Source organism: Carettochelys insculpta, chromosome 23 (genome assembly GCF_033958435.1).
Source record: "Carettochelys insculpta isolate YL-2023 chromosome 23, ASM3395843v1, whole genome shotgun sequence".
NCBI classification, from domain to species: domain Eukaryota; kingdom Metazoa; phylum Chordata; order Testudines; family Carettochelyidae; genus Carettochelys; species Carettochelys insculpta.
The window spans coordinates 16,105,625-16,118,853 of record NC_134159.1 but is presented as its reverse complement, the minus strand read 5'-3'; the positions used below and the strand labels follow the sequence as shown (position 1 = coordinate 16,118,853).

The window sequence follows — 13,229 nt, the reverse complement described above, 5'->3', positions numbered from 1 at the left end:
GAATCTTGCACTGGCCCCGTCCAAAATCACTGCCCACCTGCGAGTCAGAGCCTCAGTGAGATGTGCAAACAGACAGGGAAAGGCTCTGACTTTTCAACACGGCCACAGACACCGCGGGGTGACAACTTAAGAACTGAGTTTGGTTCTCCTGCTGGAGACGTTTGGGAGCACGTAGGTCAGAAATGGGAGTGGATGGAGAGGCTAGTCCAGGGACGGGCAACCAGGAAGAGTGGATGGGCCGCAGGCGTGGCCGTCCTTCGCCTCCGTGGGCCATGGCAGCCCGCAGCCTATTGGGGTCCACCTGCGGCCACCCGCTCCCCCACACCTCCTGTGCACAGGGAACCCACACCTACCCGCTCCTCCCTCCCAGAGGTGGAACGCCACAAACAGCTGATTCGCAGAGTTCTGGCTCTGGAGGGATGGGGAGGACCAGGGATGGAGCGTGACTGGGGTGATTTGCGGTGCTCCGGAAGTGCTGGGCGGGATGGGGGAGGCTGATGAAATGCAGGGCTCCAGTGCCCCAGTACATGAGAGGCGCTCAGGGGAGGGGAGCAGCCCGGGGTCTGTGGGCTGCAGGTGGAACACCAGTGGGTGGCGTGCAGCCCGCGGCCCACAGCTCACCCTCTCCTGCTCTGATCCAAGGAGTGCAGAAGGGAGCCACTGTGGGGGTTTGCAGCCCCGGGGGGATGAGGAGGGGCTGGGAGGGGGTTTGCATGGTCACAAGTTGGAGGGGAGGTATTCCCGAAGGAATCGTCCCCTTACAGCCTGGCTCACGCTGGAGGAGAATCGCAGGGCCCAGCTGCAGCGGAAGAAGGGGCCTCGCAGCTACCACTGTAAGCGAGGGCGCAGTGTGAAGAGGTTGCGACCGCCCCCACTCCCCTGACCTGCACCTCCTGCTGAAGGGTTAAAATCAAGCAGGCAGCCGCTGCAAACAGGCCCCTGGGTCACCCAGCCGCAGCCGCAGCCGCAGCCGCAGCCGCAGCCCTGGAATGGCAGCCCAGCCGAGTGCCTCTCCCCGGCCTGCTCTTGGCAAAGGCCCAGGCCGAGCTGCTGTCAGGCCAGGCCTCTGGGAGCGCCGTCCTTCTACGGGCATGTTCTGCACGGCCTCCGGGGCAACAAGCAGCCAGCGACGGCCAGAGTCGGGAGGCACAGCGCAGCGCTGGCGGCTGACGAGCCAGACTTGTGCTGCGGCTGCTGCTTCGCTGCTGCCAGGGACCGCCTGCCAAGTTCCTTTTACAGTCACGTTTTGCAGAGAAACGCACGGGGAGCGGGGGCAGGAGAAACCCCTATTTCTGGTGTATCCCCAGCACGCAGGAGCCCCCCTCAGGGAGGGGCTGTGCAGGCCCATGGGGAGAGACCATCTCTGCGTCTCGGTATCGTAGCTAGACAGACAGGAGGGGAGAGGAAAGAGGCGCCGAGACCCTTGTAGATAGCCCAGGATAGATCATGGAGACTAAAGCACAGGCTGGTGTGCTACTCATTGGGCCACACTGCCCCTGGTGGAACAAGAAAGGGGAGAAGGCTCAGCCCTCAATGTCCAGGGGAGCAGCACAGCCAGCGGGTGTGTGGAGGGGAAGCTGCTGGGGACCTCACTGCCGCGGCCCAGGCCCCACCCTTCTCGTGAGCGGGCAGTGAGCCAACAAGATGGGCTACATCCGTGTGTCCTGTGCCAGGCACCTGGAGACCAGGGGAGCGTTCCGTCCATGCCAGAGCTGTTCTGCAGCCGTGCGACAGGGGCGCGGCGGGGTACGCCCCGGGCAAGGTGGTAACTTCGGCTCCTCAGCCTCCAGGGGTCTCCAAGCACTTTTCTATAGCGCTCACCCACTTTACAGCTGGGGGCACAGGGAGGGGCTGCCACATACCCAGCTGCAAAACGGGGCAGTGCCAGAAATCAAATCCAGGCATCCTAGTGGCTGACCTCCGGCTCTCTGCCTTAGCGATGCAACATCAGTTTGCTCCCACACGTGGCTGCTGCACAGCAGGCAGGCCATTTCCTGGCCTGATCTCACACACTGCCAGCGGCTGGACGTGTTCTAGCTCTTCCTGAGCGCGCTGCGTTCCCAGCTGGCTGGACCCTGGAGGCTGTGAAACACCCGTGCCAGCCAGACCTACGTCTTAGCCGAGGTCCAGAACCAGCAGCAAACAGCTGGTAAGAAACAGGCAGAGTCACTGCCCAGGGAGAGTAACCACAGGCCAGTCCCTAGCAGTGCGGGCAGCCCCAGGAGTTCAGAGAGCCACAGCCAGGCCTCCAAAGCTGGGAGGCTGGCTTAGCGAGTAGGAGAGGTTTTTAAAAAAGGGTTCCATTCTTTTTATTGTCTTCCATGGTTTTGAGCCTGGAGGGGCGAGATGGGGTAGGAATATCACATATTCAGCCCCACCCCCACCCTCCCTGCTTGCTCCACAAATGGAAGCCAGGATTCTCCTCAGGTTCCCTCTACTTTTTTTCCATGCCAGAGTGGCATACGTTTTATGTGCACCGCAGGCAAGTGCGGACCGATAGAAACAGAAATTGCCCCCTGTGGGTGGCTGGGGACGCTCTGCCCATCAGCTGGGCAGCTCTTGAATCTCTCCTGGGTGGCTGCCCAAGCACTCAGCTTAGAGGGAGCACTGATTCTCATGGAATCACAGGACTCCAGGAGCTGGAGCTTTAAAAAAAAAAAAACCTAATAGGGCAAGATTTGTGAAGGGAGCATGACAGCTGACAATGCTAAACTGGGCATTGACCTGGTTAGGAAACCGATGTGCAGGGGAGGAGGTTCACTGCAAGAGCAGGGGGTGCTTCCAGTCAGCAGGGGGACCCCAAGACTAGAATGTCAGGGCACGCTGCAGGCATAGGTGACTCGTGGTGGCACTCAGAGGTGCCCTGCCTCCCTACGCCCCTGCCAAAATTGTACTTGCTAAATGAGGTGCCTCTGGAGACCTCCTCAGCCCTCTGGGTGGCCCCCCCCACCAGGCATCCAGCAGCAGGGCAGGGTGGAGAGGCACTGGCAGACCAGAGGGTGTAAGTCAGGGACTTGGTGCTGGGGAAGAGGTGTGAAGGGAACAGTGCCAGGAAGAGCAAAGCAGGCCGAGTGGGAGCCCAGGCATGGAAGTGGTGGGGGGCGGGATGGGAATGGGCTCAGGCTAGCAATGCTCCCCAGCTTTGAGAGCCCTGGGAGCCATTCCCACGAGGTGGGTGAGAGCCCAGGCCCACAGAAAATCCTGGCGCAGCCAGAAGCGGTGAGGAGCAGGGACGAGCAGAGCCAAACCAAACCACAAGGCAGGAGACAGGCGAGTGGGAACCTTCCCATGAAAGAACTGCCTGAGGCAGGCACGTACGTACTCCTCCCTCCCTGAGCGGCTGCAGGGAGGGATCCAGGAGCAGGCACCGGGCAGCCCAGGGGACTGGGCGAAGGGAGAGGAAGGAGGCTCCTGGTCTGGCTAAGGACTCTGAGGGGTGGGGTGCAAGCAGAGGGACAGGATGGGAGGCGGGACAACTTAAAACTTCCTGATGGTGAAATTTCTTTCTCTGCAGGAAAGGGCTGGAAGGAATTCCCACGCGACGCAGGCCATCGAAAGCAAGATTAGACAATGCTGCAACGCGCGAGTCTCTGTGCGTCCGTCTTCCCTGCACGGATCCAGAACTGCTCATCTGTGTCTCAGACTCCTCTGCTGCTGACGGCTTGTGAGGAGTCTCCTGTCGCCCAGGGGCCGGGGATGCTCTGGAAGCAGGAGCGGCTGAACTCGGCCCCGCTGGTCCCCTCCAGTCCCAAGTGGGCACTCTGCATGCAGTGGGAACACCCTTGTGACGACACCCTAGCAAAGGCGTCGCCGGGGAACAATCTGCAGGGTGAGGGCCCAGGCCTGCCTTGGCCTTGCCTAGCCTGGACGTCTCTGATGTTTCAAAAGCTCTTTGGGCAGCTCAGTCCCTGGCCCATGGATGCTGGTTTCATGTCCACCCCGGCTCTGAGCTAGACTGGCTCAGGACGAGGACCCTTTCTGGACATTGGGTTCTCCTGCAAGGTGCATTCCCTTTACTGTTGATCTGCAGCTAAACCTGGGCCCACCCAGCTCTCCAAGGCCAGGGGCAGGACACAGTGTGACAGAGCTCCACAAGGAGGAGCACGCAGAACGCTGGGGGATTCTCTCCCTTCAGCATAACCAACTCATCCTAGTGCTGTGTCCTGAGTCTCTGCTCCCTGCAGAGAGCCTTCCCGGCAGTAAAGCGAGGGCACAGACACCAAAGGACGGCCGCACTGGGTCCACCTAGCCCAGGGTCCTGTCTTCCAGCAGTGGCCAATGCCAGGGAGGGAGTGAACAGTGCTCCATCCCTTAAGCCCATTCCCAGCTCTCTGGCAAATAGAGGCGAGGGACACCGTATCCCTCTCCAGCCTGGCTAATAGCCGATCGATGGACCAAACCTCCAGGAATGGATCTCGTTCTTTTCTGAAGCCTGTTAAAGTCCTGGTCTCCACACCCCCTCCGGCGAGGAGTTCCACAGGCCGACCATGCGCGGCAGGAAGAACTTCCTTTTGTTGGTTTTAAACCAGCTGCCTGTTCATTTCATTTGCTGGCCCCTCGTTCTTGTGTTACGGGACCTGGTGTGTGGGCCCAAACTTGGGAGCCCTTTGGACCTGCTCCCCTGCCTGGGCCCAGCCCTGGCTGCATTCTGCCCTATGTTTAACCCCTGCATTAGCATGCTCTGCTTTGCCGCTTCCCTGGGACGTGCTGCTGCAGCGAGGCACATGCTCGGAGAGGCTGGCATTGCTCTCCCACGCTGGGCGGGCTTCTGCCTGTCTCCTGAGGATTCGTCTGCGGGGAGCAGCCAAGTGTCTTCGCCCTTCCAGGAATTATCCAGTCCCCACAGTCAGGCCAAGGGGAACGAGGGACCTGAGCCCTCAGGTCACGCTAAGTAACAAGGAGGCAGAAACTCCACCTGACGCTAGCCCCAGCCATTGTGCCCGTAGGGGCTGGAGGTACGTGTGTTGGAGTGTGAGTGTGCAAAGCCAGCAGGTGTCGCAGAGTGTGCATGTGTAAGGGGGCTGCAGAGCGTGTCCAGTGTCAGGGCCCCGCCTGTGCTTGGGCCAGTAGGTGTCGGGGGGTCCCATGCACATTGGGGCTGGTGTCTCAGGAGTGTCAGAACTTGGGCAGGTGAGCACAAGTTGTACTTGTACAAGTGAAAATTTGTGCCCGTGAGCACCACTAGTGCATGGGCCAGTGCGCTGGCTGAGGGGGCTGTGGGGGTGGTGGGAAGTGGAGGCCGGATGGTTTGTTACCTCTGCAATCGAGACACCTGCAGCTGCAACCGCCAAAGGCACACCAGGGCCCGCCTGCCGTTTGCACGTCATCATTGGGAAGCAGCACTCAGCTCCAGCAGCAACTAGCTAATGAACCTGCCTCACGGGTGGCGGGCTGGGGAAGGGAGGGCGCAGCCCCTCCAGGACACCACTTCCCAGCAGCAGAAGTCACCTGCTCCTTCCTCATTACCATCTCAGCCAACAAGGGGCAGCATCCAAGCCAGAGGTGGCACCTATTTGAGAGCCGCCCAGAAGCAGCCTTGGCAAAGCCTACGTCCATCCCAACCGGATGCAGAGCAAGCACCGACCGGCACCACCGCGTGACAGACCTGTTCGCAGAGCTGGTTTGTTTCTGTGACATTTTAACACATTTTTAACTTCAAGAGTTGGGGGCAGACCTGCAGCAGGGCAATAATTTATTATAATGCCTGGCTCTGCTACAGCTCCTCCCATCCAGAGATGCCCAAGCACTCCCCAGCTCGGTAAGCACGATTGGCTCCATGTTACAGGTGGGGAAACTGAGACAGAGACTTTCCTGAGGTCACCCATCAGGTCTCGGGGGCAAGTGTTGAGCTGTAGCTCACTGGGCCTCACTGCCTGATCGCCCCAGGAGCGCCCATAACAGGTATCGGGCCAACAACCAGCAGGGGAGTCTGTTATTTATTTACCAACTGGCACAGCCTGGGCAGTGGTAGCACATGCCTCAATCTTAACCTCAGCTCAGAGGGCGAAAGGGGAAATCTACTCTCCATGGCCCATTCACACCTGGCCTCTCCACACAATGTGCCAGCAAGATGGCAGCCGAGGGGGACTCTGGCAAAGGGATGGCTGTGCCATCACCAGCGTTCCTTCCAATTTTTAACATCAATGTGCAGAATAAATTTTGTTATGTGCACCCAGGCAGCTGTGGATGTGCACCACCAGGAGAAGCACATGCTGCCCCCTGTGGGCACTCTACTAATCAGCTGGGCAGCACCTGAATCTCTCCTGGGTGGCTGTCCAAGCATTCAGGTTACAGGGACCACTCCCCCCCATCCCCACCTCTGTTTCTGTTCACAGCTGTCACTAGCCTCCAGCTGCATCACACGCCGCACCAGCCAGGAGTACAACAGGCTAGAAGGCAGAAGAATGCCTTTGCATTTTCTTCTTTAATTCCTTGTAATTGTTCCAGTTCTTCCCTCCCCTTTAAATCAGTGATGGAAGAGGGCACCTTGGCATTCCAACAGCTGACCAATCCGGGGGTGCTTTGCAATCACGCCCTGCGCCAGGCAAAGCCGAAGGGTAATTAACCCTCCAAGCTTGGCCCTCTGGCGAGAAGGAAAATGGAGATTTCTCACCTCCAGTGGGACCTTTCAGACAAGGAACCTCTCCAGCCCAGTGACAAACACGCGCACCCCACGTTCCCTAAACCCACCGCTGTTTTCTTGGAAGCTTCAGGAGAGTTCACAGAAACAGCTGCAGTCTGGGCACACCGTATCCTCATCTACTGCTGGCCTCAGCGCACGGCAGCCACCTCTGCCCCACCACTGCTGAGCACATTGCCCCTTATTCTCAGGCAGAAAACGGCCTCCCCGGGACAATCTATGGGAAACTCTCCTCCCTGGGGACCCCCGGCTGCCCGGGGACCTGGGTCTATGGAAACAAAGGGCAGAGCCACTAGATTGCTGGGCCATGCAGCCTGTCTGCCCCACTCAGGGACCTGTCTGTACTGCCATATGCGCACAGCCAAGCCAGGTAACCGCCGCACCGAGGCGGGGAACCCCAAGTCTGCAGTCTGGAGCCAGAACCTGGCTTGGCTGGATGCAGCCGTCAAGGCTCGGGGCTCCCCTCCCCAGCATCCAACCTGCCCCTGCTCCCTCCCAGACCCCACGCCCCAAGCCCACTTCCCGGCTGCCTCCTACCACACTGAACCCCTCATTTTTGGCCCCCAAATCTACTAGCCCTGCCCCCAGCTCTGGTCTGGTCTGGTCTGGCAGGGGACTGGTTTTTTGCCAGTCAGTGAGGTTTGGTTTTTTTTTGGCTTCTCCCACGCTGACCCCTGGCTGATTGTCGTCTATGGGTCTGCAGCCCCTGACCCAAGGAAGGTTCCCCACCTGGGGGCTGCATGATCGGAGGTGACCAGCCCGGCGCTCACAAAGCCATCACCGGCCCGTCGAGTTGCTTGGCTTTCTCTGGGGGAAGGTAGGCAGCCAAAGCTTCCCTCCTGCCTGAACCGTGCTACCAAAGGCCGGCGCCGGCCCCGGCGCCCCTCCCTCTGAGCCCTCCTGCGCCCTGTGCTGCTCGATTTATAGGCAACTCAGAGCTGGTAGGAGGAATGCAAAGAAGTCAGGAGCCAAGAGGCATCAGTCACCAGTCTCTTAATTAGGCCTCAGCCTCCAGCTCTGCTCTCACTCCCCTGCCCCCTGACTGTTTTGCTCCACAGAAAAGGCCCAGCACCATCTGAAGGAGCTGATGACGCAGCCAGGCTCTGTACTCTGTGCTGGCCGGGTTAGGATGGATGGGTGGGGGCTGAGCTTGGCTTCATGGGGGCGTGGCCTCATGCTGGAAGGGGTGGGGCTGGGACCCACCTTCCCCAGCTGGTTCTTCACCCCACCACAGGGGGTGCTGTGCTCAAGGACTGTGGGGGGGACATGCCTGGAGCTACGGGTGCCAAGAGCAAGGAAGGGAGGCAGCAAGGATCGGGCTTGCCCCCAGGTGCATCGCTCATGGGCAGGGGGCTTGGAGGAAGGAGAGGAACTGCCCCCCCCTTCACTGGTGGCAACGAGGCTGGGAGATGGGTAATGGAGCAGGCTGGAGCTGGGGCGCTTGGCTCCCCACCTGCCCCTCCCCAACGGTGAGTGCAGGAGCAACACTGCCCCCTGCTGGCAGCGCCAGGCCCCTCACTGGTCCTCCAAGCTGCACTCCCCAGCGGCATGGGGCAGAGCAGAGCAGTGAGGACGTCCCAGGCCTCACGCCCTTCCAGGGACCGTCCTGCTGGGCGCAGCGGGCCGGGGGACTGCTAGTGGGAGGGGTCTGGCTGTGCTGCCCCAATGCTCCATACACAGCGCACGGTTGCCGAGGGCGACACAAAATTTGAGGCAATTTGATGCCCCAAATTCCCTAGTGCCCTACACGGCTGCGTATTTTGCGCGTTGGTAGGGACAGCTGTGGAGACCAAACTGCCCGGGAGCTAGAGGGTGTGGAGCAAAGCAGTAATCCTTCCAAACCAGGGATGTTCACACAAGTTAAAGGCTAAACCCACCCCACAGGGCAAGCCAGCAGTTGTCAGGGCAGACCAAATACAGGTCAGAAATTGACAAAGAGCTCTTCAGCTGAGCTGCTTGTAAGGCAACAGCAATGTTGCCACAGGTCATGATTGTCTTGCCACAGTTGGTGCTTTGCACAAAGCCCCAGCTCCAGGAGTCCTGTGATTAGGAGCGAACCTCCGCTTCCAATAATAACAACAACAACAACAACAACGTTTCAAGCCCTTATGGTAATGGAGGAAAGCTTGGAAATATGACCCAAGCGACCCCGGCCTTCCTGGGGTTTCTCTGCACCATGCAGTTCCTTGTGGAGCGGGTGGGACCCTGTGCAAAATGTACATGAAAGGACAGAGGCCTCCTGGCCTAGCTGCCACATGGGTTGAGTTGGTGCCCTTCACTCCCTTCCTCATCCCGTGCATAGTGCCTGTGCTCAGGCTTTGGGGTCAAATTTCATCCACTATGCACCCCAGCTCTCCAGTACCACCTGCACATGCCTTCCACCCGCCCCCTGAGCTAGCTACATAAAATGGCCAGGTCTCTGTCCCGTGAAGAAGCTGCACTTCACTGTGTCCAGGCAATAACCTTACGACGATGCCCCCACCATGACACAGTGGGTGACGTGAGCAGGACTGGCAGCAGCAGCTTGGAACGTCGGGGGTTTTTTACCCCAGCCCAGCACCACTTTCCTCTAGGACTTTGTGTTAAAAAATTGCCACTAAACCCCACATTCAGCCCGAGCCTCGGCTGCCATTTCCTGACTTCACAGTCATTGACGGATCTATGTGATCAAGGCAGCATAACAGCCCAGAGAAAGCTGGCAACCCCAAAGTGCTGCACCCTGTCATGCGTTGCCCTGGGGTGAATCACAACGCTGGCGCAAAATGCAACTACGGCTCAAGGGGGTTGCGTGGGAGCAAATGGCAGCCTACAGTACAAATCAGGGCTCCAAACGTTCTCCTTTCTGGATTTGGATTGCTGCCTGTGTAAATCCAGACTAAGCAGCTGTTGCTGAACTCGCTTACACCCAAAGGAACGAGGTGAAACTCTGGATTGGCACGGGTGCAACGGAGGCAAGACTCTGGCTGTAAGCTTGAGGCTCCTGCTGCCGGCGATGCACTCCCCTGCTAGCTGCAGCTCTCGGATGATGATGGCTGTTGAATTAATGCCACTGTCATTCCTGAGAGCTCAGAAATGCCACTGATTACCCAATACCATCCCGGCAATTGACAATAGCCACACACAAGTGCTAAGTGTGAGTCCTTGGAAGAACCAGTGACATATGGACCCACTTTCTGTCTTTCACTTACTCCCTCAGTCCCGCCTGGTCAGCCCAACACACACTGTGCTAAATCAAACTACACCACACACAGCAGCCCATCCAACGCACAAGCAGCTGGTTTTCTCCAGCGCACTTTATTCAAAATGTTAGAGTCACCTCACCTGAGCCCTGCCTGGGAGCTATAAAGCTGCCTGAGTTGGAAAATAATCTCAAAAGAGGCCACAGCATTTTGCTGGAGTGTTGTAAAACTAACACAAACAGATTGCAACTTGCAGAACTTTGCTTCTATTCAGCCACACTCCTAGGTTTGCTCCTGAAATTTCCTCCTCAAGGCAATGTCTTTCTTTGCAGCCTGCCTGCAGCCATGCCAAGTACATTACCAGGACAGGTTAAATAAACGAGAATAACCGTTTCTGCTTGTGTGGGTATTGGAAAATGCTGGCACAGCAACAAACGCACTGATGCATTGCTGCCTGTCAGGACACCACAAGCTGGCTTGGTCAGCTATATTGGGCCAGATTTCTACAACCTAGCCTCCAGAAGTACTTCGCACTGCAAGATGTCCTGTTGAAGTCAACTGCAAGCAGGGCCACCTGGCACCAGGAGGGAAAGTGGGGTGCAGGGAAGGCCACCCAGAGGGGCATGAAGGGGGCATATCAGGGCACCTCGTTAGCAATTACAATTTTGGCAGGGGTATAGGTGGGTGATGGACCGTCCAACTGCTACCAGGAGTCTTCTAGGCCAGCAAGGATCTACTCAAGTTGAGCAAAAGTGGCAGAATCGAGCCCCTTAAGGCTTCTAACTACAGCTGGTCAGGAATTTTTTGACAGAAGGGGGTGGTCACAAGCCCCCAGTTTCTCAACACTGGAACACATTTGTGGACAAGGGTCCGTTCCGACCAATTTCTCATTTTCAAAAATGCGTAGGAAGATGTTTCAAGACCGACATTTTTCACTATTAAAAAAACCCCCCTCCTTTGGGCACAAGATCCCTTTTTGTTTCCTGATATAAGCTAATTCTAGTTAAACACACCTGCAAGAGCCATGGTCACAAGGAAATGTTTCAAAATGATCAATATGAAATGCTCAGATGGCCCCAACATAATTTTTTTTATTCTGGATTGTGAGCTCATGGAAGCGTTCAAGATTTTGACCTTTTGTTCTGATTTGGGGCAGGAACATTTTTGGACCCACCAACGTTTAACCCAAGATCAGAAAATTATTCCCCACCAGTGTTCCCTGGAAGCTGAGTGCTTGCGTGGTCCCCCAGGAGAGATTCAGGTGTCGCCCAGTTGATTTGCAGAGTGCCCATAGCCAGCAGCGTCTTTCTTCTAGTGGTGCACAGCAGCTCATGCCTCAGTGCACATAGTAAAATCTATTCTGCACACATATGGAAATAATTAGAAGGAACCCTGTTTCCCACCCAGCTCTCCTGTAATCCCTGGACAACTGCGCTAGCCAGATAGGCTGAGAGTTTAGTATGGGGACCTGACTGAACGTTCACATCTCCTCTTACACCGTTGTATAGGGCAGGTGTGACTGTCCGCCTACTGCCCCAGTGAAAATCCACCTGCAACTACTGTTCTTATAACATTCAAAGCCAAGAACTTTTCCTCCCTCTAAACAAATGAAGAATTAACCCGGCCCTGCCAAGTGAAATATGCCTCTGCCTGAAAACCTTTTTTCAGTCCACGACTGTCTCAAGCGGTTAGAGAGCCCCTAATGCTCCAGCGTGTTTATTTGTGGCAGCTCTTTACTTGTTGTCAGTTTCACTCTGTCAGTTTCCCCGGTTGTCTGCGATGGGTCTTTCACACAACACAAGGACAGAGGGAAAACATGTCAAGTGCGTGTGGGGAGCGGGAACGGAGTTGTTAAACCCCCATGATTCAGGGCAGAGGTAGCACCTGGCATTAAAACCGAGCAGTCCCGTGGCACCTTAAAGACTCACACATTTATTTATCAGGTCATGAGCTTTCCTGGGGAAGACCCTGAAATGGGGGATTTACCCGCAAAGGTCTTTCCATGACCTAATTTATAAATCTGTGAGTCTTTAAGGTGCTACGGGACCTCTTGCTTTTTTGCGAAGCTACCGACTAACGGGGAATCTAGCTAGGTCTCACCCAGGAAAGCTCAAGACCCGATCAATTAAATAGTTATTCTTTAAGGGGTACAGGACTGGGGTTTCTGTGCGCTGGGCGGGGGGCTGCCCCCCCTGAGATTATCTACCCTGCTTCCATTGCGCGGATTGCTCCGCTGAGCAGTGACCGGTGTCTGGTCACCCAGGATCAGCCCTCTAAGAGCTGCACTTTCCCGGCCAATTTCAGGTCATTTGCATAAGCGAGTAATTAGACAGTCCAGGTTTCTCCGGGGGGGGGGTAGTAGTTAGGCAGTTTGCCCCGTCCCCCGTCATTCCGGGGCAGGGGCAGGGGCGCACGCCGGCACGCACTCACCTTTCTTAGCTATGCTCTGCCCCAGAGCAACCTGCAGCCACAGAGCCAGCTGCAGCGCCGTCCGGGCGGACATGGCCAGCGACCTCCCTCGGTCCCCGGAGCGCGGAGCTGGCAAGGCGGAGGCGCGGCGGGGGATCAGGCATATTCCATGGGAAGGGGCCCGCAGCGCCCAGGTCCCCTCCCTGCCGGCTCCGGAGAGGCTCTGCGGAGCTCGGGCGGACTCCGGCTCCTGGAGACAAGTCCCCTCCCTTCCCACGGGCCGAGCCCTCCCCGGCAGGAGGGGCCGGGCCGGCTGCTGCGCTCCGGAGCCGGGACGGGGTTGCAGGCGGGGTTTGGCGGCAGCTGGGCTGGCCCCGCAGCCGGGGGGCTCAGCGTGGTCCTTGCACGTACTGGCACCGCGCCCAGCCCAGCAGAACCGCCACGCCCGGGCCGCTCTCCCCGAGGGAAAGGGGCATCTCTCCCCCGCCCTTCCCTGGGGATATTGACCCGTCCCCGGGGAGCAGGCGGGACAGAGATTCCCTCCGGTCTTAGTGCTCCTCTGTTCTGCCCGCCTGGCTCGCCCCAGATCCCAAAGCGCGGCTCTGCAAGCGCAGGCCTCTGCAACTCTCCCGGGCACCAGCAGGGGCGCCAAAGTGCAGCCACCTCTGGGGCGGAGCGCGGGCAGGGCATGAGGCTGAGCTCCCCCTTGTGGCTGGACAGCTGCTCCCTCCCCATCTCTGAGTCTCTATCCCGCAAGGCAGGTGGGGACCGGCTCAGCTCTAGGCCCAGGCCTGGGTGAAGCTAAGCAGGAGTTGAGCCACTTTGTGGGAGTGGGTATAGAAGAGTTCCTCCCTGCACTCGCAAAGGGAGGTGTGGGAAAGGCCTCAGCTTTGATCCCCAGCAGCAACTGCGGAGCCTAATACAGACTTCTTATTGTCCTACCCCAGGGAGGGAGAAGTTTGGCTCATGGCGCTGGGATGTGACTTACGAGAGCTGGGTTA

At 57.9% G+C, this 13,229-nt stretch overlaps 1 protein-coding gene across 1 annotated transcript in view; it reads right to left on the bottom strand.

Moving 5' to 3' along the window:
- VWA1 (von Willebrand factor A domain containing 1) overlaps window positions 1-12,634 on the bottom strand; it is a 32,523-nt gene extending 19,889 nt beyond the window's left edge. Inside the window, exon 1 of the mRNA XM_074975902.1 lies at window positions 12,250-12,634. Within this exon, the coding sequence (XP_074832003.1) occupies window positions 12,250-12,322 (73 nt within the window). The 5' untranslated portion in view covers window positions 12,323-12,634. The remainder of the gene's footprint in view (window positions 1-12,249) is intronic.
- Window positions 12,635-13,229: the final 595 nt, after the last annotated feature.